The 27,977-nt window shown below is 45.6% G+C and overlaps 1 protein-coding gene across 1 annotated transcript; it reads right to left on the reverse strand.

Annotated features, from left to right (window-relative positions):
• Positions 1-15,010, reverse strand: LOC149362804 (caspase-7-like). The gene is made up of 6 exons (XM_089573249.1): positions 14,685-15,010; positions 11,012-11,234; positions 7,811-7,887; positions 3,770-3,940; positions 3,311-3,533; positions 1-2,106 (listed from the first exon to the last, which is right to left on the reverse strand). Exons 1-6 carry the CDS (start codon positions 14,820-14,822, stop codon positions 1,721-1,723), a joined length of 1,218 nt encoding a protein of 405 aa, XP_089429375.1. The 5' UTR covers positions 14,823-15,010; the 3' UTR covers positions 1-1,720.
• Between the last annotated feature and the right edge of the window lie 12,967 nt (positions 15,011-27,977).

Below are 27,977 nucleotides of genomic sequence, written 5' to 3' on the forward strand. Positions count from 1 at the left end.
TTAAGTTGTGCAGCGCCGTTTATTTATCTTTTCATGTGTGGCAAACACAAAGTCACATTGATGACAAAACACTGGCAAAATACAAAAACATTCACTAATTTACTGAAACTTTAATAACTACGAACGACGCTGCCTGATATTCCCATGTAGAGGAGCAACAGGCAGACAGACAGGAAGGAAAACAGACGCCTCCAAACAAACTCATCACGGTGCGAGGAAGCGAAGAATGACAGTATCGGACGGACCATGCCTCAGGGCCACCAGTAAGGTATGAGTTGTGGTTGATTAGGGCATGTTGTGCGGATGAAGCGTTTGTGGGCAGCCAGTCCAGTCATCCAAAGTTCCAGAAGGGAGTGGTACAGAAAAGAAATTTGTCCAGCAGCGTTGACATTATTGTAATGCCATGGTGGTTTCTAGAAAAAGCAGTGCGCGAGCATCGCTATATCGCTATCCCGCGTTCCATGCCAAAACTAATGATGGCGTGATGCTGTCGATGTGACAAAAAGTCGCTTATGATAACTACATGTTATAAATCAGCCTTACAAGAAAGGCAAGTGATTACCTAAAAAAATCATTGCTTCCGGATGAAGAACTTCAAACAAATCAATATAAAATATGCGACCTTGGCATCGAATTTGAATTTTTTGCCGCATGGGGTTCAAGCAAAGGCCACTATCAAAGCTTCTTGGCCGTAAACGTTGTCCATGTTATGTTATCCACAAAACAAACCCCTACACTTGTCACCCAGTAATATGGGAATGCATTTTAGGGCTTGTAGGCCCTGCTTATTTGCAGGCCCAGATTTGCGTCCACACTTCGAGGCAACTCTTGTGAGCCCACACAGCAGGGCTCACGTGCATAACACTACTGGTGAAAGCTCACCTGAACAGCTAAAATGGCTAGCCTTGTCTTTATATCCGCACTATGTACACACAAGGCCACGTATGGCGCCCAACATATAGAAGATGAAATGCCGCGCAGACAGAAGGATTGGTTATATATATCATCGAGTAAGGCTCTTTGGAAGAGCAACGCGGGACAGATGGTTGCTCGGTCACATCGACGCGCCAATTTCTGCGGCTTTTATTAATTCACAGCAAAGCAAACGAAGCGACCATTTTCGGAAAGGTGTGACGCAGCCGGCTCACAGTGAGGTCCGTCACACGCTGCGATATTTTTTGCACTCACGAATAGACAAAAAAATGCGCCAATCGACGAAGAAAGTCAGCAAAGTATGTCTGCAGCGTAGGTTGAGCTCGTGTTGCACTATCGAGCCAATTTTTTCACCCAGCGCTGGAAGCCATTGCTGTGATGTACCGGTCATCCTCCTCGAACCTGCTGGTGGCCGTGGCATGCGCAGAGTGGCTGATCGCGACCTCATGGCAAAAACTAGGTAGAAATGTTTAGATCGCCTCCTGTGACATGAAGTCGCCGTTTCCTCAGTGAGTTTTATCGGACTATAGCCACCGTCCTTCCCTTATGTTTCGCTACTGTTGCAGCTATAGGGCAAAATCTAAACGTGAAAGCTCCATCGCATATTATTTCGGTGCGTAAGTCAACTTCACAAAGAGGTCAACTAGCATGATAATTACAAAAGCAATAAAGCAAAGATTTGTTTGGCATGAGCAGTATGCTATAGGTGTTTATTTATCCGCCACCTGGACATGTCACCAGCTGAAGAACGCGCCAGCCACATATAGACTCTTTGCAGAACTCGTTATTAAGGCCTCGGCGCCACGCAGAGTCCTGGGTTGAAATATAGCTTCTTTATCCAGCCTCTTAACTCCATGCTCGGTGTTTGCCTGCCACCGTCATGTGAGCTCCGTGACAACACTGCTTTTTGGACAAGGCGCATCAGTTTTTCCAGGTGCATTGTAGAGGCATGCTCACTGAAGACAGTGTAAACCGCGGAAAGAAACCATGAGCCAGTCACCCTGTTCTTGAGTGACATGTAACCAGGAACCGTTGCATAAGCGATGAACACATCTGACCACAATGTACGCTTGTACTCGCCGAAATGAGGTGATTCATGAGGCGAACGCATCGTCACTGAACTAGCATCTGTTGTATGAGGCCATAGGGAACCCACTCCTCCGTCAAGCTTGTCTGCATAAAAAAGAAAATGACACATTCCAAAACTGGACGAAGCTCTGTTACAAATGTTGAATACTCAGTGGAGCAAGCGCAAGTACTGAAGCATGTGCAGTGTCTGAAAAACGTCAAGAATATCCGATATGCAAGATTCAGGACTTTGTTTACGTGTAATGTGTTGATTTATAAACGCTCACGGTAGGCTGGTGTAGAACACGCTGACTATTTCTGCTCCGTTATGTATCACATTGATTCCATGACTAGCACCAATGTTACAATGATTCAGTTGTTCCTGCGACATAAACGTCTAAATATATTCAAAATATCAGTATCATGCCTGTAATTGAAATCTAGCCTAAATACCATGAATCCATTCTTTATCTTCAATTGTATTCACAACATCTACAAAAAAATGAAAACGAGAGGAAAATATTAGTGCAGCATTGCGTAATAACAACGTAGAGCATAACTTTAATGCATAGTGTGCTCACCTACCTACCGTTAGAACATTAGACTACTAGCATCCTTAGTAAGATCTAGCCGACAGCCTGGCAGACATAAAATTGTACGAAATAATGAATTTATAATATGCACACTGCCGTTTTTTCTAGAAAAATATCTCTGCCTCTCCCGTAACCGAGAGTAGAGTGAGCATGAAATGTTTACGGGCCTAATGTCATCTCGGTAGACACCCGAACCGCACCGTAATGGAAGGGAGGAACGCCACCACCCGTTCGGCGCGATGCCTTGCCCTTTGAACGCAGCGCTGCTCCCCCGGGCCCCTGCGCGCCTGCGCGGCTTTGCTTCGATGCGCGAAGCCCCTAAGAGATCACGTAGACAACGAAGTGTATCGTGGCATTTATGTGCTTTTTGCACGCATTATTAGAAATCGGAAATTATAATTCAGTGCATTATCAAACGCACAGCGACTGATATCTTGATAAACATTGAGAAGGCACTGGCAGCAGTTATTTTTTGTGACTCCTTTGGAGACCAACCGGCGCTTGCATGCCGGTCGCGTAGGAGGGCTTAGAGAGTCGTTAAATCTCGTTAAGTCTCGTACGGTGCCCGGATGCTCTCGTTTCAGAGCCCGGATGACTGGAATTCAGTGCCCGGATGAGTGGATTTCAGTGCCCGGACGATGGCTCTGGGTCTCGGCGTGACGTCACCACACTGCCGACAACGGGGGCTAAAAGCATTTCATGCTTAAAATACGTACCTCCACGACAAGACTGGACAAAGAAGAGCTTTGGCTTCCCCTGAAGTGAGGGGCAGTTTTCGTTGCTGAACAGCTCGTAAACATCTCGGCGTAGGTCCAGCTGCTCGCCATCAGCTCCATCAATCACATCATGACTGCCGTGTGACATAAGAACCACCACCAGACAATCGGCTTGCTGCTGCTGCTCCTGGCGCGCAACCTGTGCCAGCACTGCCTTCATGTCCTGCGCACAGCGAGCCAAAAACTGCTCTGTAGCATAAAACAAAGGTTCCATTGTCCACTGGTCACCAAAAGTCTTTGTGTGCACGTAACCATCAGCTCATCGCTTAGGGAAAAAACTCTTGATCTTCTCCAGCATGCCAGACTAGCTATTGCCTACATAGTAAATTTCCTCACTTCGTGGCATGGGGCACAATAAGGCGATATAAATGGCACGAGCAGTACAAAATTACAACTTACACTGGCAGGGAGATCCGAGTACACAGTGCAATCAAAGTGCAGGGCATTGAAGAGGGCCTTCATGTGGTGCACATCAAGCTCAGAGCCTTCCCGCTGCTGGGCGTGGTGACCAAACTCCTTATTGTTGATTATAATGCATTTACCTCTCGGGTAATGAGCCATTCTGTAAATCTGAAAGATAGAAAGAAAAACATATTTTGCGGTAAATGAGCCAAAAAGCATCTTATGTGATTTTAAAGGCGGCAGTTATTGTCAAATGTAGCCAAATAGTTCCCAGCGCACAAACATCTTATGGAAAGATATTTGGAAAAAAGGTTCCAGGCAATCAATAAGTTTCAGCTCTACCTACTCGCAAAGAGCTTCACAATTTTATGGCATTCAAGAGTATTTCGCAAATAAAGTCCACAACATTGGCCTTGTTCGTAATCAATCTTTTAAGGGCTCAGGAAACGTAGCAGTGAAGTAGCATTTCAGCTGTTGTGCCTGAGCAGCAAGGCCTTAAAATACCAAGCGGAGGGCATGAAAACAATCTAGCAGAAGTAGAAAGAACTGGTATGGGCAAGAATCATGGACACAGATGTGGCTTCCGAACTTGACACGTAAAGATGTCGAGTGGCTAGTAAACAGTTTCGTGAAAATGTTCACAAATGGGAAGTAGAAAACCAGCGGAAAGGACGCGTTCTTAAGAAGTACACAGGACAACGCTGGAAACATAACTGAAAATTCTTTACTTGGTGAATCGCCAACATCAGAACTGGGCGCACATGCGCGAGAGCAACCACAAACGTTAACAAAACAACAAACACAAAATTGATTAAGCGACCGAAGATTGCCTGTGGCAACCTATGTCCCATTCTTGAAACTGTACTCTTTTGCCGCGAACCAAACAGATGGTTTAGAAGAACTTTTTGTTGGGCTAGATGGTGCATATTGTAAGAAAAGAACAGTAGCGCAACCAAGACGAACACAAGAGAGGGCCACGCCCGGTCAGTGAAGGACGTAAGTGGTGCACATCTTTCTCAGCACTGCGCTGAGTTATGAATGCCCCCGAGCGGCAGAACATTTGCCACAGGCAAGATGCGAGTACTGCAAAAAGTGTCAACCACGGTTTCATGAGGTAAAGATATTAGGTAGAAGCAAAGGCACAAGGGCAAGGGAACTATTGGAAGCATTTCATATAAGGAAGAGAGGTTTATCTTGTGTTAGCGATACGTGGGTGAACCTCTTCAAATCAGAAATGGCGTGTCTTGAACGGTTCTGTAGATAGTGTTGTGTGGAAACTGGTATCTCTCTGCACGTGTCCTGGTTTTCCTTATATTTGCTGCGCTGTTAGTGAATAAAGTTGGGTGAAGTTTAGCGCTAGTCCTGTGTGGTCCTCTCTTGTGTTCGTCTTGGTTGCGCTACTGTTCTTTTCTTACAGAACCAAACAGAGCTGTCGCTGACGCATTCTGTTCCTGACTGCTTGATTTTGAAGGCTTCTAAGATTTTTTGTTCTATCTGCGTTTTGCCGCGGCCGATGATTCTGACATTATGGAACAGAGGGGTGCAGTCTTTGCCGAGGTTGCAATGTCTCGGCAGATTTGCTGTGTTGCCTGGCTGCAGTGAAGTGCAGTGCTGCCTCATACTGTCGTTGACGCATTGACCTGTTTGACCTATGTAAACCTTTCCTCAGGACGTTGGCGATTGATGTTGGCGTTTCACCAAGTAAATAATGTTCAGTTGTGTTTCCAGCGTTGTCCTGTGCACTTCTCCTTGTGAACGCGTCCTTTCGGCTGGTTTTCTACTTTCCATGCGATAACTGCCCCAACAAGCTACGCTTCATCAATACTGTTTACAAACGTTTCTTCAATATGACCCCTACAAAATCCGCAATAGGAGCAAAGCAGGCAGGATGAAACGTGGTGCACACGATACTACATAGCACATAATAAGTACCATATACTACGTGTTTTGCACACACAACGTTGCGCACAAACAATCAAGCCAGTCATTCCAACAACAAGTCAACAGCCATATCCACACTGCTAAACCTCAGTCTACTCTTCCATGCACTACTTATCTAGAGCAGCAGTTTTTGCACTCCTTTATTCTTTGTAGTGGTCTGCCCTTATTGCTGCTTCATCGACTGACTGAAACGTTTTGCCAACTTCTACACCGTTTCGAGTTTCTAACAATGACAATACCGATCCATTGAATTACTCACACGAAAACGTGTAATGTCAACCTTAATACTTACATTTAAGCATCAGGAAAGTTACCTGATATTCGCCTCTGAGCAAGCGCTTCGTAATTTAATAGTTCTAAAAATCGCAGACAGCGTACGCCGTACATTCCTCCACTTATAAGTGAGACAACGAAATTTCTCACCTTTCTTGCGAATTTTGGCTATTAAACCATTTAGCACAGTTTTAGCGATGTTCTGCTAAGCGTGAAACAGATAGCTTTCAGAGAACACAGGATCCTATATCTTGTTACTGTTTGCTTCCCCCTGCCCTCTTCAGCCTTTTTCTAAGCCATGCCTCAATTAATATCGTGATACAGGCCCAACTACTGTGCAAGCATGTTTCAAAATCCCTTAAAACCAATGAAATTCTTTAAAGATCTTTTCGTCCAGCCCTTCTTTTACAGAAAGTTAGATCTCTTCGAGGAGAATAAGCATTCAACTGCACACTAACAATGTATCTTACTCACGAAGAATCCCGCCTTCCTAACACTACCGACACAGCACCACCTGCAAATTACTGAGTAGGTGGTAAGCACAGCCAGCGAAAAGACCCGATAGCAGCCACATTGCAACCACTCCTTACGAATACACCGACATTCGCAAGAAAAGGCGGCAAAAGGAAAACAAAGTATTCGAGTTCAGTCCGCTATCAGCCTGCTCAACCGGCCACATACTTGATGTTTGCAAATTTTATGGGCTAGCTCCCCAGTACCAAAACAACTTATTCAATATACCTGTATTTGTGAACATTTTCTTACCGGGAGTTTTTTTTTTTGGCACTTACTACTTGCTAAGGGGCATTTTCATTAGCACTTCCATGTAAGATTTGCATATCCCGTGGCAAAGTGTACTCCTATGTGCACAAAACGTTTTCAGTCATTCTAATCTTTGTTTATCCACCATATAGAATCTTTTCTCAAAATGCGAAATAAAGAAGAACGCTGTATCCACCTATTACGATAGAGCTAGGCTTTTAAATTGCAAATGGGTCACTTCTATTGATGACAGAACTTGAATTAGTCAAAATATGTGCTCACGCGAAAGACATGCAGCTCCTCAACAGTCCCAGTAGTCACAAGATATCCAGCGAGTTCTTCGCCGACTACGACCGCCTCATCGTTTTCAGACGAACACTTTTTCGACCAGCAAACTATCCCATCGAAATAATGCGACAGCAGCGCTTCTAGTGCCGTACAGAGGCCAGAATCCGAAGCGCTGTTTGCTTTGCATGTCTCCATTCGGCCTGCGTAAAGGCACTGTGCGTAGCAGCTTCGTAAGCGCAACACAAGCGCAAGCTTGGGTCATTCGCTTTTCTGTTCACGGATTGTCAAGCCCTGTCTCACAGCATGAAGGGTTGCTAACGGCATGGTGTTGCCACCTGTTGACAAATATTGCAACAAAGGGCTGTCTCTTCAGTGGACTAAGCGGCTTCGTTTTAGTATCTTCTCTTTGTTTGCGATAAGCTCTGGGGTAACTGCATTGGCCTCACATATATGGTACAAAATTACAAAACTCTACTCGAGTCGTATAGGACAGTACGCAGGAGGGAAGGTAATACGGGAACTTCGTGTGCAGTTTTCTCAGCAACGCAGTCCTCTTTTTGCGCAATGAAAGCGCTAGTAGTGTTCTCCGGAGGTAATCTATCAGTTGAGCTTCTTGATTTCTGTCATAGGTTCTGTTCGGGTTCTTTCAAACTCTTGATTCACGTCACCAGGGGCACTCTGATGCTTTCCCGTATTTCCACATGCCTTACATATGCACACGTGCGGTTCTCGAGTTTCTTTGTTCTTGCGCAATAAAAAAAGAAATCAGCTCACATTATCTCCAAACTTCCAATCCTTGGCTGGTGTAACTTCTACCTCGGCATCGCTGGCCTTACATAAAGTCTTATGACCTGCAACAGAAAAATGATCATGATAGCTGCCAGGTGACGCCGAAAGCATAAGAAAAGCATACGAGTTGAGACGCCTATGTAGGCACACTGTCACCACAATACGCAACCTTCAGAATAACGCTAGCTTGAGACTGGCCAGTTTCAAGCACACGGTGTTGCAACGACCGCCAATTCACTGCATGTAAAGGTGATTTTCGTACACAAAAGCATGCTGTCGCATTAACCTGATTACAACTGCATAGTCACTTCACAAGCACACTTAAGACAGATTATGTTCTTGCATAGCAGGGACGTAAAATGCATTATCGCTTCACAAGCAAATCCGTTAACTTCCTTAGTTTTTGTAAAAATCAAGCAATAACTCCATTAACATCGAGTTTCTGTCTGGCTTTGGCACCTCTTTCTGCTTACCTGTATGTAAACTGATATGTCAAAAGGCATTTATAAAAACTCAAAGGAGTTAGCAGAAGATAATAAAAAGCATGACTGCTTCATGGTACTCCAAGATGGAAATCATTTCTTTCCAGGTCTGCCATCCGAAATTAAGCTTTTTTTTTCACTACAAAGCCGTTGTCCGCTAGTTTTTAGGCTGATAATAGAGTTTAGCAACAAGTAGCAAGGTTCCGATGCCCGATCAAACCATTCACTTCCTGACTTTGAAGTTGCATTGTTTTGCATGTAATTACTGGTTTTTGAGGAAATGAAATTGCGCAATAACTTCCTCACTTCTCGATGAACACTTCAACCGCACCGTAAGGGAAGAGAGGAAGGTGTGGGTAAAAGAAGAGAGAGAGAAAGAGGTGCCGTAGTGGAGTGCTTCGGAATAATTTAGGCCACCTAGTTAGCTTCAAAATGCACTGACATCACACAGCGCACGGGTGTCTTTTGCGTTTCGCCTCCAAGGGAACATGGCCGCCGTGGTCGGGTACTGCTTTTCATGCACGTTGAAACGGCAAGTATCTCTTATTTTTACTGTCATTTAAGGACTACATTTACTAGCAATATATTCACGTTGTCTTCATCGGTAATTTTCATTTGTCTATCCGTATACAGCAACTCAAAATAGTGCAAATAAAATAAACGTCAGAGCGTTTAAATGAGATTAGAACCCACGCCTCTAGTGTAAGGTAGAGAGAGGGCGGGTAGATGGTTCTTGATAATCACAAAGTGAGCAAGGGAGGAAAAAGTCTCGGGGTGCTTTCCAACGTTTCGAACTAGAGGAGTTGCCTGCGTCTGGCTGATGACAAGGCGAAGAAGAAAAGTCCTCTTGTCGAAACAATGACAACCACCATGAGGATTTCCCCTCTTTTATTCAATTTGTGATTATCACTAGTATTGATATTCATGATTACCGAGCGTGGAAAGCATAACGACAAAGAAGACGAGTGCTTGTGTTGTTTTCCTGTGTCCTTCTTTGTTCGTCGTCGTCTATATGGCCTCATTAATCGTCACAATCCCATGGCGATCTGCCCATGGCGAATCTGCCCCGTACAGGATTCGCAAAACTTTAACTGAAAAATTTATTCATGAAACCTTTGTTCAAGTGACCTTTCACTGTAATTATGCATATTGCGCAAACCAAGGGGGAAGGGGCTGCACTCTACAAATACCACTGAAACCGGTCACTAATGGCAACTTATATTGCAATGAAAACGAAAGAATAACCTGAATAATGGCAGACGGGGAGCTGGTTTATAGCATACCAAGTAAACGAGGTCGACCTGGCGACAGTCGCGCAGACATGTGCTTAGTGCGGCTACAAGAGGTTGGAAAACGTATTGGGTCGAGATGGGGCTACGGCGCTCCCCTGGCACATGGAGTTACGAAGCTAGCGTGTATAGTACTAGAAACCTTCATCCACTAATTAGGTTTCGTTTGCTTTATGGGGTTTAACGTCCCAAAGCAACTAAGGCTATGAGAGACGCCGTAGTGGAGGGCTCCGGAAATTTCGACCACCTGGGGTTCTTTAACGTGCACTGGCAACGCACAGTACACGGGCCTCTGTAATTTCTCCTCCAAAGAAATTCAACCACCGCGGCCGGGATTGAACCCGCGTCTTTCGGGTCAGCAGCCGAGCACTATAACCACTGAGCCACCGCGGCGGCCCACTCATTAGGTGTCGTTGCAATACTCTGTGATCCATAAGCAGCGTATGTACAGTGCAAAGTTTGCAGCACACTGTAGCCAAGGCTCTGAACTCGCTCGGTTGTGCCATCAGATGAGCCGGCAAACTTTCGGAAAACTGGGAAAAGTTACAGCCACATATCGAAGGTATCGCCGGGTTAAGGAACCTGCTAAATATGGGAAGTCACAAGTTCTCTCTAAAGCTATTGGCACGAAAAGACTTGCGCACCGAATGTTCACTGCTACAATAAATTTGTGAACAAAATTTAGGAGCAGCTCATATGCCGCAAAAAGCACTGCAGCGAGTACAGAAATCAAGACTGCGTTTATATCACTTCAGCAAGCACAAAGGATTCAACTCGCTCAATACTCTTTAAGTAGTATAGTTTAAGAAAACAATCCAGTTAGGTAAGAGTGCGGGCTAGTTGGTAATCCATAACATAACATAACTGCGCTTGTGTGTCCCCGCTCTTCGTCGTGTGTCCTGCTGGTTTGGGCTGTTATTTTTATGTTAAGAAAACAATCAACCCGCTCAGCCACACAGCCAAGCTTGGCTCTAGAGATACTTGGCTGGCAACATGAAAGAGTGCAATAAAACATGATTATTAGTGGCAAATGGCAACCAATTTGCATTATTGAGAGAGCTTCAAAAGGCTTTGGTTTGTAGCATTCATTGTCATGCCTATACAGTAAAATTTAGGCAGTTTTCTTTTGTTGATGTTAATTTGAGCAATGAGGCACTCTGCAGTCTACGGCTGCAGATTCATTTTTATCACCTGTAAACCATTTGCTAGAACCGAAATTACAACACGCAGAAAATTATTTTGCATTTTGTCTGCAACACAATCCGCCCCTGACACTATAAATTAGGTTCCAAACTAGCCCTCAAGCGTTTTAAGACAGAGCTCACAATGTCACAACAGACGGTAGCATGTTTCCTTACACTAATCAGCGGTTTTCAGTTTCAACTCCACCATTTCAAGATCAATATCATATGTACCGTTCAAAGCAGGGGTAGCCATGACGCGCGCATCCCATCCGCCAAAGGCCCGGATTTTGCAAGGAGGGGGCTCAATCAGCCAATCTCTCTGCGTTAACACTGTAACTGCCCGGGACATTCGGTTTTCGCGGAGCAGGTTAACAAAGCGGTCGTAGGCCAATGGTCCCCTCCTTGGGAGCCGCTGCAGAAGGCACAGGTTGCGCTCTTCCAGTCTCTCTTTCTCCTGCGCAAGGCCACAGAAAAAAAAGCATCAAGTACCAAGCAGTACCAGTGTACACCAACTTCATCCTAGTACCGCTATCGCAGCAGACATGTCATATAAAGAACTGCCACAAATGTGATCTCCCTGTAACTACTGCCCCTCTCACGTAAATAGGCCTTTGTGCCAGCTCCATTTCATCAACATCGCACAACTCAACCGCAGTGGAACGAATTTTTTTATTCGTTTATTATTTTCTTTACAGGGACTCTGAAACTTGCATCATCCACTTGTCCTGAGCAGGAATGGTCAAAATTGTTTCTGCAGTTCTTTTTTTCGCTAATCAAATTTTTACAGGCACAAAACCCGCTTTTCTTGCGGGGAAAATTTACTTACAAAATGTTCTCGCCTTTTCACTCTTGCCATGAGCGACAAAAGAGCCTCCGTCATCACAATTTGGAAGTGAATAGTAATGTTGCGTAGCCTCGGGAATGCGCGCAAGGGAAACTGTTTCCACGTGGCGTGGTTTGCTTGCAAAGCCGGTTGGAGGTGGCGACAGGTGTATTTAACTTTATGAGCGCTCTAGCTTACAGAATCCCTGTTTTTGTTTAAAGTAGCATCATTTTCACTACATTTTGATAATTTCCGGGTCACTACGCACAAAACAGCCAAGACTTCGCGTTCGACAATCTTCAATTTCTTTTTAAAAAACGTACTTGGTGTTTCTATGCTAAACGTTCTTCCAGCTTGTTTCTGAAGAAAAACAAATTTGTGGAATTGTGGCATGACAACATCAGTTCGAAGTTCTTGAAAAAAAAAACCAATATATTCACGTTTTTTCTTCCAACACTATTCCAGCACTCACTCGACCAAGGGATTTTGCTGGGGGACTGGAAAATCGGGGAAGATGGTTCCTCCTTATAAATCAGGTAGCAAGTGATCCCATTTAAATTATCAACGTATATTCCTGACCAGTATTCCGCTTATATTATAAGAGCATATATTATACTTCCACATCTATGAGTTTTGACATCTAATTTTTTTCTTGTATGTATTCAACACAGTTTTCTCCCTTCCCCTCGCGTGCGATACTGAGACCCTTCATTTCACGCACTCGTTGCGTGACATACTTGATGAGAATTCCCGGGCAGGCTGCATATTTTCGGATCCTTGCAAAGTCTTTGATATAGTTCATCATAAGCAGTTAATGATTAAACTGTTGTCAATGAATATTGACCCTGCTTTACTATACTAGCTCGAATATTTTCTCATCAACCGCTCTCAATACGTGTCTATTAACGACTGCTGTTCTCCCTAAAGCGATGTAACATCAGGCGTGCCTCAAAGCTCCATTTTAGAGTCGCATTTGTTTCTAATACACATATATGAATGATTTGCAGAGTTGCGTCTCTTCTTGCATACACTTACACGCTGACTACTTTGTCATTTATCGCGAGGTTCGTAATGATCATGACATACTAATACTTCAGCTAGATTTAAGTAACATAGCTTATGGAACTAAACATTAACCAATTTAAAATAATGCGTGTCTCTCGACAAGCTGAATATACCTCGGTGTACACAATAACACTCCGCCTCAGCCCGTGCCATCATACATGTACAAATGCCTTGGCCTAACCGTTTCTTCCACATTAAATTTGAAACCTCGCACTGACCAAATTACTAACAACGCCAATCAAACGTTGGAACACATAAGACGTAACTTCAACAAAGCCCCTATTTCATTAAAGCTCCTTCTGTATAAAACTGTTGTCCGACTCAAAGTTGATTACGCCGCAGCCATCTGGGATTCCAATCAAAATATTTTATCTGATGCTGTTGAAATGATTCAAAATAATGCTGGTCGCCGCGGTGGCTCAGTGGTTATGCTGCTCGGCTGCTGACCCGAAAGACGTGGGTTCGATCCCGGCCGCGGCGGTCGAAAATTGATGGAGGTGAAATTCTAAACGCCGTGTACTGTGCAATGTCACTGCACGTTAAAGAACCCCAGGTGGTCGAAATTTCCGGGGGCCTTCACTACGGCGTCCCTCATACCCTGAGTCGCTTTGGGACGTTAAACTTCGTAAACCAAACCAAACCAAAATAATGCTACTGGATTTGTCCTTTCTAACTATAACCGAGCAACCAGCATAACGTTTGTGAGGTCAAGCGTAGGTTTACAGTGTCTCTCATTGCGCCACAAAATTTTTCGCATTTGCTTGTTTCATAAAATATACTGTCATGAGTTTCTACAAAGTGAATTCATCATGTCGCCTAGCTACCGCTCCTCACGTATCGACCATCGTCAAAGTTGCTCTTCTCATTGCCGCAGTAACGCTTTTTACTATTCATTCTTTCCAAACACATCTAAAGATTGCAGCTATTTCATCTATATCAGATTACGCGCTTTTGAGGCAAGCACTGTTCATTCTTTTTTTGTGCGATGCCACCTAAGTGCTTGTTATTGCGTTTTTCTGCCCTTTTCTTATTTATTATGATTGTTATTCATGTCTTGTTTTGGCCTTTGATTTATTTTTTTTGCAGTTATATTCTCTTCTCTGACATTTTAACAGATCAAGCTTCCTATTGTTATTTTGTATTTTCTGCACTCTACATCTGCCGCTTCTATGTCGCATTTTTTCCTCTTATATATAACCCACTCCTCTCTCCAATGCTTTATAGATTGTGGGTACGCGAAATAAATAAATACAGAAGTGTTGATGACGCATCAATTTTACATCACACGGTAAAGGTACATCTCTTGCCACATAGCGCTAAACAGACACGGACGCAGGGAGACAAACAGGATGGGCGCTTATCTGTGTCCTTGTCTGTTTCGCGCTATGTGGCAAGTGAACCGTCACCAATCCGCCCAAGCGTCCACTCTGGCGAAGGTACATCCTTACCGCTTTGAAGGGAAAGCATTAAAGAACTAAAATTCTAAGAATTCTCACAAGCAGGACTTTGCACGTCAGCCTCCGGCAAGATGATATTCAGTCAGTGCCTCTTCTTGCGAATAATGTGCAGAAAACTGCGCAAATCCTCGCACCCTTATGATGTTTGCAGTCATCGACATGTTTGTTTCAATAGTGCTACTCACTGACACCTCATTTGTAATATAGCTCCAGCGCTTCATCAGTACTTAATCAGTGGGTAAGGCTCTGGGGCAGTACCCACACAGTCTTTTGCGCAGGAGGCATTTTACGTTGCTGGCGAACAGCAGGAAGCATTTCAGAGTGCGCGATACGAGCACGTCACTCAACTACGCCAGCAGCTCCCCGCGTTCTCCCTCAACTGATGGGCTTTTTCGCAAAGAGGATGAACTCTGTCACCATGATCTACACACCATATTGCGCGGTCAACAACTAGGGGAACTGAAGAAACCTCAGGTACGGAGCTACCACGAGCTCTACGCACAGTCAAAAAGTCACCAGGTACGGCAGTGGTCAAAGCACCGACAAACAGAAACCTTACCCGAATGTCGTCAACCATTGCAGTCGTCAGGACGCCCTTCTTTTGCAAACCCGGAGCCAAAACATCAAAATCAATGCAAGCCGTGAGAACATGAACCAATTCCGGGTCCTTGAATTTCCTGCGATGCTCGGGATTCATCTTCAGCACACGTACGTGATCACCGCAATTCGTTCAGAAATTGTTGCTCTACGCAGAAAACGACGTCCAACTCAGCACGCGCTATCTACATGGCTGGCGTCAATAACGATAAGTGATAAAAGCATGGCCGTCTCGACTGGATGGGACACTAGAGAGCCGCGCGCACGGTGTAGGCGGCAGGGATAAGAGCATATCGGCTAAGTCCTCCAACATGCCCGTCGTCATACGTGGACAGGCGGCGCTGATAATGGTACACTTCTTGCACAGGATACGACCGCGGAACGCGCCGAATGCGCGCGCTTTCAATTCCTGAGCCCAAACCTACCTGGATAGCATGAACACGGATGGCATATTCTCGAGCGTGTCCGTTCCCCGACCAACGTGCTTTTATGGAATGTAGACGTGGGGATTCTCGCGTATGCTATGCAGACACCTTGAAGAAATTTCGCTGAAAAGAAAGCTCAGTGAAGTGAATGTTCTACTTCCTCTGCATTCAATAGCGTAGAGGGTAACGTAAATTAAGTGCCAGAATTGATGGAAATTGTTCGACTCATCTGAAGAAATGGTGCAAATAGCGATACAGGTTGCCTGGCTCGTTTACATATCTGTTCACCTACGTGCCCAGGTAACTCTGGAAAAACATAAATCGTTTTCTTTGGCAGAGGTACTTTGAATCCACAAAAGTTACGAAAGAGTGAAGACGCCCGGCGCAGCTGAATTCCTGAACTCCGTAACATCTGCTAGAGCTTTCGACTCCAGTTTGATATCCGCTGTTACTTAATATTCATAACAGTGCTTACGAGACCAACTGCAGAACTAAGCGGCAGATGCACCTCCCCGGAAGCCCTCCAACCAGTGGTGCCGACCTTTATTGTCACATCACAATTGACTCCCATACACTCCCCAGCATTGCCATCATCATCAGCCTAACCCCATCCACTGCAGGACAAAAACCTCTAACATATCCTCCTCCAGTTAACCATGTCCGGTGTCAGCTGCAGCCATCTTAATCACGCAAACTTTCTCATCTCATCAGCCGGCCTGACTTTCTGCCATTCTCTGCTAACCTTCACTCGGAATTAATTCAGTTACCCTGTATATGCTTCGGATGTGTTTGCATTGCATGCCCTGCCCATTTCTTCTTGATTTCAACTAGGATATCCTTAATTCGCGTTTGTTTCCTGAACCGTGCGGCTCCCTCCCTACTCCTAAACTTTATACGTATCATTTTCCTTGCCGTATAACTCGCCCCGCTGAGCTAACCTTAATTTCAAGCCTTCATGGTGGGGTCTTCAGCCTATCTTGCCCACCTCAGACCTCTAAGGTAAAAATTACCATTATTATTAGCCTTTTTTTTAGCCTCCTTGTGTCTGCCAGATAGGTGGGTACTAGCAAGATACAACTGTTGTATACTTTCTCCTTGAGCGGTGCTGGTAAGCTACTACTAAAGATCTTAGAGTGCCTGCAAAATACTGTTGGCTCAGTTTCAGTTCCGGTCGGCACCCACTTCGTTGCACAACGCTCAGCCGTCCTGTACCTCCAGGTTTTGCTGATCGCTGTCCTGGGTAGCCTGTCGCCTGCTGACTCTGGTTCGCCGCGCCGACTACCGAAGAACCGACTGCCTTTCTAGACTAGCTATCAGCCAACTGCAGCCTCCCACCAAGCCCTATGCCAAGCCCGCAGCCACCGCTCTCGCCAAGTCTGGTCAAACCGCTCGCGTTCGGCTGGCAACTGGGAAAGCATCGGCTCGCCCTTTCCAGCCTCCCTATAAGCGCGCGAACTTCGACGCCCCGTCGGGTCACGCACCGTCTCCGTTGCACAAAGCTCAACCGTCATGTACGTCCAGGTTATTTACAATAGTGCTCACAACGCAGTGCGGAATGGCATCGCTCACGCGGTCAATCGCTCGGCAGTTCTCTACATTCATCTTCATGCCACCGTCCATCGGCACGTGTGAATAATGTTTGCTTTCTGTTCACAACATCCGAATTGTCTTGCCGAAAAGCATCACGCTTTCATCACCCATTTATTTATGCTTAGCATAACTGGTAGCTCTTACCAAAACGGGGCTTAATGATGCCGTTCATGATGATTGTATTTTACTACAGTGGTTATTGTTCAATTTTGGTAGGTGTGATAGGAACTCTCGTAGAGGAGGCGGCATCCTTCTCGCTATCAGGAAAGAATTTATGGCTTTACCAGTCACTGTTACTTCCTTTCTAGAGTGCATTTTATTCTCAGTGCAGTGCGGGGCAGCTAACATAATAATTGGTGTTTTTTGTCATGCCCCTGACCTAGTAGCTTGCTTCTTGGAATAATTTTCTCGAATTCTGAGTGAGGTGTGTACGCGTTTTCTTAACAGTAAGTTGCTCACCTTCGGCGATTTTAACTTCCCAAGCATTAACTGGCTCTCATTAGCCGTCCCTCCCAGTTACACTGAAGCTCATGCTTTTCTCCACTCCTGTCTGCATTTTTCGTTAACGCAGCTCGTTCATCTGCCTACGCGATCCACAACTAGTACTGATAACATTCTGGAACATGTGTTGGCAACAAGTCCAGACGCCTGCTCCGACTTAAGCCATCTGGGCGGCCTTTCTGATCGTGCCATTATAAGCGGAAATCTTTCCTGCTCTTTGAACGAAAAGACGATAAGAACCAAACTATCTGATGCGACAACAAAGGTGACTATGTAACCAATATCAAACTGCATCTTTTTTCTCTGGGATTCCTGGATGATTATTTATCTCGTTTTACCGGAGATAACTGGACACTTCGAAGATGCCCTCGCTAATCTTATCAATAACTTTATTCAAGTAGTTTTAATCAAAGAGAATAAATGCGCACCTTAGTTCAACCAGCAGCTTCGTCTACTGAATAATAAAAAGAAGTGGATTTACAGAGAAGCTCTTAAGAAGGATATTTTAAGCGCGTGGAACAAGTACAAGGAATCCGACAAGCTTCAGCAAACTCCCTAGTGAGCCAGACGCCACTTTTTCAAGAAGGACTTATGTACGCTAGCAAATAGCCATCGGCGATTCTGGAAAGTGATAAACCAAAATAACAATCCTGACATAATTAGTACAGATAATTATGGGATTCCAGTTCCTAAAACCCAGTGTATCCACCTATTTAACGACCTTTCTTTTCTGTATTCACTAATGAAGACGTCTTGTCAGCGCCCGGCTTAAATAATCTTCCTAACATATCAATATTAGAAATATATATTTAGTCAGACGGGTATATTATGCCTACTAAATAACCTTAAGATTTCTGCCAGTTCTGACCAACAAGGCTTCAGTAATAAGATAATTAAAATCACATCGCGCTCCATTATTCAGTAATAACCGCCCTGCTCTCTCAATCATTATCATCTGGCACCAGACTTCATGACTGACGTGTTGCTAAAGTAATACCCATCTTCAAATCAGGTAGTCGTTCTTCTCCGCTTAATTATCGCCCTATCTCGCTAACAAATACTTTCAGCGAACTTCTCGAACACGTCATTCATAGTCAAAATTTTAAGTACCTGGAAAACAACAATCCTATTTTCAAATACCAGCACGATTTTCGCAAGGCCTTCTCTTGTGCCACACAACTCGCCGGCTTCGTTCATCATTTGCATTCGTCCATCGATGCTGGCAGTCAAATTGATGCCGTTTTCCTCGATTTTTCGAAATCATTTGATCGTGTTCCTCATCATAGGCTTATGCTCAAACTCAGTTGAATATTCACCCCGCTGTTTTACTTAGATTGCGGACTTCCTCAACTCTATACTTCAGTTTACCTTTGAATCAAATCACGAAACAATGGAGACAGTGACTGGCGAAAAAAAAAATTGCTTATTTACACAGCGTCTACCGGAAGGTGGTTCAAGTCATTTGACGTACGTGGCATGATCGAATAAAATAAAGTGTTTGTGTGGCAGTGACTCACGTGAACTTTGTGTTGGTGATAAAGAAGTGACGAACGATACGTTGGCGCTGATATAAAGTGGCTGACGAGTTTCAGAGCAAACAATCCAGCGGTTGAGGCAAGAAAATTTTCAAAAGTCCTCAAGATAGGGATGCGCAGTACTGTATATGAGCCGCCACTACTGCAATAAGTAAAATAGCTATATAAATCAAGTGAATTCAACAACGCCAAGCCAAGTCGCTAGTAAACCTCCGCTACCATAGCCCCGCTAGAGTGTACTAGAATGTTCTAGTACACTCTAGCCCCGCTATGGGTGAGGAGCGTTTCCATTCAGTATTCAGAGCGTTGACTCACAGTGGCGGAAAAGAACTAGAAAACTAACCAGTAAGTATGCCGGTCATGAGGACGGAGAAAGAAAGAGCATTGAACGACAGGCTAAAAACGCGGAAGTTAAAAATTGGATTAAATCAATGGAAAGGAAACATAGTGTAGAACTGTATCGATGCTGGAAAAGGCAGATCAGGAAAGAATTTTTCTATAACTCAAGACGCAGTGCCCTACTTTTTAAAGCTAGGTCAGGGTGTCTTAGAACGCGCAGCTACAAAAAGAAACTTAACGACACATGTGCAGTGTGAGGTGGATCTGTGGAAACAATTGAACACCTCATACTCAAATGTGATGGTATCCATCCGGATGTCGATGCAGGCGCAGTCACTCTTCCTGAGGCCCTAGGGTTTAAATATAACAATGGTCATGTAAATAAATCTGCAGTGGAAGTTCGCCAAAAGCGATTGGAGGATTGGTGGCTGAAAAGCAGAGATGTGACATAAGGTTAAAAGTGTAGGAAACCGTTGGTAAAGAAGATGGCGAATCTTAATGCGAATTGACAACACAGCTGAGAAAAAATTAAGAAAAAATGAGCATGGTGGCAATTGCCACCACCCCGTTTCAAACGGGGCGCTCCTATCTATCTATCCATCCATCCATCCATCCAGCGCAGAGGATCATGGGAAAGTCGCCTGCTACCGCTAATTCCGGTTCCAAGTTCTGGTTCCCCCTGCTCGCTTGCTTCACGGCAGTCGCTTTATTATTATCGCTTTTTACACTAATTTATTTGCATGCAACACCGTTGGTTGTATTGCACCATCGCAAGACCAACGCAACGTCAACACTGCTCTGCTTCGTAGTGTGTTTTCGCTCTAAATGCAACCGAAATAATGTAAATGGTGGGAGCCTTTCTATGCGTATGCAGTGCGATTTGTTGGGACGCGCTGTGCGCACAGTGGCATGTATCGATATTTTCTTAGCCCACTGGCAGCTTTACATGCTGTGAGGAAACTAAACCGATCGTCCGATAAACTTTGCATGTTTCAGTCGTTCTTAGCCTTCTTAGCGCGGCGAAAAAAATATATATAATGACCGCACATGCAACCGTCTGCCGTGCATATGCAGAGCAGCTAGCCTGCGCTGCCATATCAATGACAAAACACTGTTACCTCACGTTATTGTCAATTTCTGTGCTCAGGACGCGTTCATACACAGCGTGCACTGATCTTACGATGTTGATCGATCAGTTACATACCACGATCAGTTACATAAACATGCAAGCGAGTAGAAAGAGATCGAAATGGTTAAAATATGTTAGAAATGGTTAAAATGGTTAAAGGGTTATAAATGGCTAGAAATGGTTAACGGGCGAAGAAGTAGGTGTGTACGCGCTATGCGAGACCCGGGAAGGGAGCAACAGAACAACAACGGAGAAAGGTGGAGAGGTAGATATGCTGATACATCAAAGAACAAATTGGCAAAGAATAAAATCAACTTGCAAAGAGCATCTCTGGGTGTCGGGTACATTTGCCGGTAAAAGAACATGGCTAAGGGTAGTTCATTTAAGGACAGGGGACAAATGCTGGCAAGGAAACATGGATCTAGCTAAGTGTCTCAATGACGATATAAAGCAATTTGAAGACGGTGCCAATATTATTCTACTGGGTGACATGAATGGCCACATCGAGGATCTATATAGATACACACATTCTAACGGGAAGTTAATGCTTCCCGGAAGTTAAGCGGGAAGTTAAGTCACTTCTGTGACCGGCACGACCTAGCTATGGCCAATAGAGAAACTAAATATGAGGAACAAATCACATGGGAATTCCGTAACAGGCAGACGACCATTGACTATACTGCCTAATGTCGCAGAGCATCTATAGCAAGCTCGCAATAATGGAAATAGACGAAGAGGGAAAGTGCATCCTGGGAAGTGATCATAAACGTATTGGTCAACAGTTAGGAGCCCTGATCAAAAGAGTAATGCAGAGAAGTAAAAAAGAGAACGCATACTTAAACGACGAAGAAATAGCGCTATATAGCAGCCGACATAGAGGAAGCAATAGAGCAACGCCCCATGGAAAATGATATTATAATCAGTTACAACTACTCATCAGTGCAAAAATGAAACTATTAAAAGGAGTAAAGTAGCCGCTGCAGAGGAAAGAGGAAGCCACGAAGTTGGTGGAATATGGAATTTAAGGGGGCCGTCGAAAAACGAAGGACGGCTTCAAGGGAACATAGAGAATCAATGAGGGCGCAGTCATCTGAAGAAGAAATAAGTCAGAAATGGGGATCTTATCGACAAAAGAAGCAGCAAGTGCAGGTCCTAGTCCAGGCTATATTAAAGCAGCTAGTCCTTTGATCGCTGGCTGGCTGAAGCTCGCGATGAAATTAGAGGGGGGCCGAGAAAAATTCGAACCATATAAGCTGGCTTGGTAAAACAAATAAAAAAAAGCAGCAACTGATTCAAAATGCCGAGGGAAAATGTTTAGAAGACGACGACGCTGTGAGCTGCATTACATAAGTTATAGCTGAATCATTTAGGAACGACGATAGGGTAATCTGCCCCAATTGAGAGACCAACACAGGACAGCACAATAGAGAACAGCTTAGAACTGACTATTCTTAACTGAAAAATGCTGAAAGCAAATATTCCTTTATCAACATCTGCAGGGATAGACGAAATTCCTATCAAGCTTATTAATGACCTTGGCCCAAGAAGGAAGGAAACGCTGATAAAAGCATTGGAGACAGTCATAAGAAATAAGCAAATTCCGCACAGCTGGACACAGAGTAACATTAATTTGATTTTTAAAGAGAAAGTAGATAACATGAGCATGAAATCTTTCCAATCTATTACGATAACATCTGTTATATAGAGGCTGGCAATGCAGGCGGTGAAATTAAAAATGCAGTCATGGGTAGAAGGTAACAGGATACTCGGAAAACTTCAGAGCGCGTTCAGAATGGGTAGGCGTTTAGATGATAGCCTGCTCATGCTTACGTAATGCATAGAAATATCTACGGTGGAAAACAGACCTTTGTATTTAGCATCCCTGGACATAAGCAGTGCATACGACAGTGTGAGCAGGGAACTCCTGTGGAACATATTGGTACAGCTCAGAAGTGGAGGAAGAAGTGCCTCGCCATCTTGCTTGTGATTGCTCGGCAGTCTGGGACAGTTCTTCTGTCCCCAACTGTGTAGTACGTAATATTCGTGACAAATCTGGTGGAGGTGCGGGGTGCGCTTCCAGGCCCGCGTAGGCTACCGACCAATACGGATCTCACCCGGATTTCACCCCGGCCGCCGCCTCCGTGGAGCGTCCCCTGAATTCGGACTACTTCCGGCTGCAACCAGGGCGACGCAACCTCGGTCTTCGGAGGCACCAGCTGCCATGGCAACTGAGACCAGGCTCCCGGAGCACATCCTCTGTCATCAGCCACGAACACCCCCGTCGTTTCATGGCGACGTGTTCGAGGACGCCGAGGATTGGCTCGAGATCTTCGAACGTGTTGCCCGTTACAACGGCTGGAGCGACAACCGTAAGCTTCACAATGTCTATTTTGCGCTTGAAGAGTCGGCTCGGACATGGTTCGAAAACCATGAAGCCTCGTTTACATCCTGGGAAGCCTTCTGCCGCAATCTATTAGCCACTTTTCCGAATGCAGACCGTCGAGAGCGAGCAGAAGCTGCGTTACACTCGCGCAACAAGCGCCACAACGAGAGTGTACGCATGTAGTATGAGGACATGACCCGTCTTTTTAAACGCGCGGATCTCAACATGACGGAGGGGAAGAACCTTCGCCACCTCATGCGGGGTGTCAAGCAAGAGCTCTTTGCAGCACTCGTGCGCAGCCCACCGCGCACTTTGGCAGAGTTTCTCACCGAGGCGGACACTATGGAGAAGATGCTGGAACAGCGAGCCCGCCAGTACAATCGTGACGTCAACGCCTTTGGGTCTGATCCCATCTCTATGCCTCTCGGTATTGACGCGACCCTTCTACGCGAGCTCATCCGATCTGTCGTCAGAGAGGAACTGCAGGCCTTCCGCATGCCGTCCGATACACCATCTTTCCCGGCACTGAGTGAAGTCGTCCGGGACGAAGTGCACCTGGTAGCACAACAGCACCAAAGTTCTGAGGTTCCTCGCCAGCATGATACAACTCCCACGTATGCGTCCGTCCTACGTCAGGCCTCTGGGTACGACGTCATTGCCGCGACTCCAGCAGCGCTCTCGCCGAGCACCCCTCGTGGCCACTCCGCCACTCCGCCACACTCCGCCAGCCTACCAGCGACCCCGAAAGAGTGAAGTGTGGAGTGCCCCGGATCGTCGGCCCCTCTGCTATCACTGTGGCGAGGCGGGTCACCTCTACAGGGCGTGCCCATACCGCCGCGTGGGCCTGCTTGGTTTCGCGCCGGGCGACCCCTGCCCACAGAACGAGGAACGACCGCATGAAATAGCGTATCATCTGTCGTCGCGCCAGAACCACATCACGCCAGACCACCGGGAGGCTCGATCCCCGTAGCCGAGGCGCTACCGTTCTCCAAGCCCCCGTCAAGCTTAAGGCTACTCCGGATGCCGTTCTCGCAGTCCCCTCCGGGAAAACTGATTCCAGCGGCCTCTGGAGGCAAGGCCGCTGATGCCGGGACTTGTGAAGATACTCCTACGCCACTACCACGCGACGATGTTTCTCTGGGAGCGAGTAGCGACAGATCCAACGAGCTACCTCCGATTTTTGCGTTAAAATTGATAGAGTCGACGTGACCGCTTTGCTGGATACTGGTGCTGATTATTCTGTCATGTGCCTTGCCCTTCCCCTAGAACTGAAGAAAGTTTTGACGGTGTGGTCGGGGCCTAGCATTGCACTGCAGAGGATCACCTAATTATCCCCGCCGGCAGGTGTACATCTCGTGTTGATATCCGTAGTTTTCTGTACGTCGCCGACTTTGTAGTCCCCCTGAGTGTTTGAGGGACTTGATTCTCGGTCTCGACTTTCTGCAGACGAACGGTGCTGTCATTAACCTGCACGAAGCACTGGTCACGTTCTCGACGAAACGGGCCGCGGCGCGCAATGGCACACACGATTCACGCTTCAATGCTCTGCGACTTGTTTACGACGACGAAATGGTGCCACCCCGGTCCAGTATGCTAGTTCTCATGAGGAATGATTTATTCCATGACTACGAGGGTATCGCGGATAGCCACGTACCCCTGCAGCTCGCGAAGGGAGTAGCCGTCGCTCGCGGGCTCGTCCAACTAAAAGACGGCTGTGCTAGTGTGCTCCTTACAAATTTGGCCAACGAGTTGCAGCACCTCCCCAAGGGCACGGCTGTCACCTTCCTGCATGCCTTCGCCGTGTTGCCTGAAGTGTGCGCCCTGGAGACAAGCCCTCAAGACCTGGCCCCACCATGCCCTGCCCTTCCGTCCGTCAGAATCAATCCTGACATGGCGCCTGATCAGAAGAGTCTTCTCTCGGTGCTTCTAACCGACTTCGCAGGTTGTTTTGCCACAAGCTCCATGGTCGGTCGTACACCTGTAGCAAAGCATCAAATCATCACCGACGATACTACACCACCCGTATGCCAGCGCCCATACCATTTTTAGATGGTAGCCTGCTCATGCTTACGTAATGCATAGAAATATCTAAGGTGGAAAACAGACCTTTGTATTGAGCATCCCTGGACTTAAGCAGTGCATACGACAACGTGAACAGAGAAGTCCTGTGGAACATATTGATACAGCTCAGATGTGGAGGAAGAAGTGCCTCGCCATCTTGCTTGTGACCGCTCGGCAGTCTCGAACAGTTCTGTCCCCAAGTGTGTAGTGTGTAATATTCGTGACAACATTATAAGTTGAAGGAATCGGTCATAAGGTAACTGATAAAGAGGGATATCTAAGGGGTAAAAATTACAACTTTAGAGGTACACAAAGAATTAAGGCATGGTTTTCCTCTATCATCGTTGCTGTTCATGCTTAATAATAGAAAAAAGGCCACAAGAAAGTAATTTAGGTTATAACTGTCGTACAGATTAGGCGGAATGGTCGGTGAGCAACGGCTCCCGGGTTTAATGTATGCGTACGATATTGCACTGTTAGCAGATAGCCAGGAATATTTTCAAATTCTGGTCAATTGCTGTGGAAAAAAAGATGTTATAGGTTTCAGTTTTAGCGCAACTAAGACAGATGTGATGATCTTCAACAATACAACTGATCAGGTGCTTACAATACAAGGCCATGAGGTACCCAGAGTGGCTTAATACAAATATCTCGGGATATGGTTAAACGAAGGGCACATATACATGGAAAAGTACGAACAGTCTCTCGGGGCAAAAGGGTGAAGAGATGCCGGGATAATGAAACATAGAGCCTTATGCGGGCACAACAAATATGAAGTACTGAGAGGTATTTGGAAAGGAATAATGATGCCGGGGCTTACTTTCGGGAATGGGTTCTGTGCTCAAGGGCAGAAGTTCAGTCGAGATTAGAAGTAAATCACAGAGCTGTTGGGAGATATGCACTAGGTGCCCACGACAAAACCACAAACGAGGCAGTACAGGGCGATATGGGCTGGGCATCATTCGAAGCACGGGAAGCTCAGAGTAAAATACTACATGAAAAACGCCTGAGGAAACTGGACGGTAAGAGGTGGGCAGCTAAGGTATTTAAATACTTATACAGAAAGAGCGTTGACTAACACACCTCGCCGTGGTGGCTCAGTGGCTACGGCGCTCGGCTGCTGGCCCGAAAGACGCGGGTTCGATCCCGGCCGCGGCGGCTGAATTTCGATGGAGGCGAAATTCTTGAGGCCCGTGTGCTGTGCGATGTCAGTGCACGTTAAAGAACCCTAGGTGGTCGAAATTTCCGGAGCCCTTCACTACGGTGTCCCTAATAGCCTGAGTCGCTTTGGGACGTTAAACCCCAATAACCTAACCTAACCTGCTGACTAACAATGACGGAAAAGAACTATGAAACTAACCAGTAAGCATGCGGCCACGAGGACGGAAAAAGAAGAGCATTAAATGACAAATTAAAAACGCGGAATGTATATTAATTGGCAAGATTCCCGTAGTGTTTTCTGCCCCTTGCAAGCTAGCTACGTTGAGTCATGGGATTAATAACGAAAAACCAAGAGAGCAAACCTGTGGCGTAAAGCATGCCCACATGTTCGTCAGGTGTAGGAAGGGGGTGATTAATTACCAGATTCCGCTTACATGCGACACTGTTTATATTGGACAAACCGGAATCTGCCTGAACGAATGTTTAAGGGAACACGAGCGCTCACTTCAAAAAGGCACTGGCTCTAATCTAGCTCTTCATTGCATGCCTCGTTACGCGAAGCTGTTGTTCTTGATAGAAGTAGAGACAGCGTAACCTGGGAGGTGAAGGAAGCCTTCTTTATAAAAAGAAAGGGCTTAGAATGTGTTGGTGACGCGTCAAAATCATTGTACGGGAGTGAACTTGCCTTTTTGGAACAACATTGCTAAATTTTATTTTTGACTATGCATGTTTGAATCATTTAGTGTTACTGTTTCATCGTTTTTATTGTTGAAGTCTGTGCACTTATTGCAGCCACGCGTTGTCACATTAAGTAGGTTTATATTCTTTCCACAATTTCAATTCGCCAGATTTTATCTTTTTTACTCTTGTTACCAGCTATATGTTTTATCGGTTTTTCTGTCTCTTTACACCATGTGACGTTAGCTGTTTTTAGTCATCAAGTCCACTTTTTTTTCATTTTGTTACCATCCCTTTTGAGATTCAGTCAACTTTTAGTTTTCTTACCCTGCTATGTTTTTTTATCGCTTCTATGGCTCTTTACACCATGTGACGTTGACTGCATCTGATTACCTTTGTTGCCAGTACAGCGCTCTTTCTTTCCCTTCGTTGTTTCGCCTTTGGGCTTCTTTCTCGCTGCTTTTCTTATGTCAAAATGGACCAACTAGCTCAGCAATAAGTTTTGCTTCATTGCCTTTCCAATACAATGGGCCCTTCGTTATGCGTTTCTTCTCCTACGGCTCAAATGGATGGCCTGGTCAACAATATCACATGGTCAACCTGCCGGGTCAGGCACACCACGTTCTGCATCAAGAAAGGATTGGCACCCTGTGACCTCAACGTTCTCTTCGGCGCAGTACAGCCTTTTTTTGGCCGCGTATAGAGGATGTGTAGAATTCTACGTTCAGAGCTGTGGAGGTAAGTGCGACTCTTTTATGACGGGTTGCGTCAAGCATATGTTACAGTCAACATACTCATTGGGTCGCTGAGAAGAAGTGTCGGGAATATGAAAGTCTTGCAGCTCAGGCTGTAGAGTTCCGGTGGTGCAACATCTTTAACCACACACCTAAGGCTCCTGGCAAGAAAAAAGAAGCGGAGTTGTGAAGGTGCTGGGGCATGTTCTGATTACGGATGAAGTCAACAGGGTTCTTGTGAAAGGACCGAAGTTCAGCCTCGAACCTAAGGTTAGGGCACACGAGCACCTATCATTGAATATGTGTATTGATGGGGAAGCGTCCCCGGAGAATCGTGAGCGCTGCTTGCTGGACGGAGTAGACGCTCTCTCAAGAACAGTATCGAAGAAATCCCCATGCGACCGGTCTCGAATCAACACCGTCGTCATTTTTTTCAAGGATAGACATCTGCGGTTACTACAATCAGACAAGGAAGGATGGTTCGTCGTGGTGCCGCCCAGAATCTACGAATAAAAGACCCGCCGTGCGGTGGAAAAAACCTCCACTCAGACGAGCTTCAAGCCGAGTAAAATGAAATCGCGAGCTGTCGCCCTCTGCAAGAACTTGGAATCGGAACAGTCGGCAAATTCTATATGTAAGTGCAAAGAAAAGACTCTTAGCATGTTTTTCATTGCAAAGACCCATAAAGAGGAGGTTCTGTTTCGGTGTATTGCTAGTGA

This window comes from Amblyomma mixtum, chromosome 2 (assembly GCF_055824585.1).
Source record: "Amblyomma mixtum isolate Tamu chromosome 2, ASM5582458v1, whole genome shotgun sequence".
In the NCBI taxonomy this organism is placed as follows: Eukaryota; Metazoa; Arthropoda; class Arachnida; order Ixodida; family Ixodidae; genus Amblyomma; species Amblyomma mixtum.

Bases quoted from the DNA above. Each gene is read 5' to 3' on its own strand.
- LOC149362804 (XM_089573249.1), bottom strand. From the start codon at position 14,822: ATGAATCCCGAGCATCGCAGGAAATTCAAGGACCCGGAATTGGTTCAT. The intron at 7,888-11,011 runs GTACATATGATA...TTTCTGTTGCAG, and splicing joins GGCTACCCCTGCTTTGAACG to GTCATAAGACTTTATGTAAG. The intron at 3,941-7,810 runs GTGAGCTGATTT...TCTATCTTTCAG, and splicing joins ATTGGAAGTTTGGAGATAAT to ATTTACAGAATGGCTCATTA.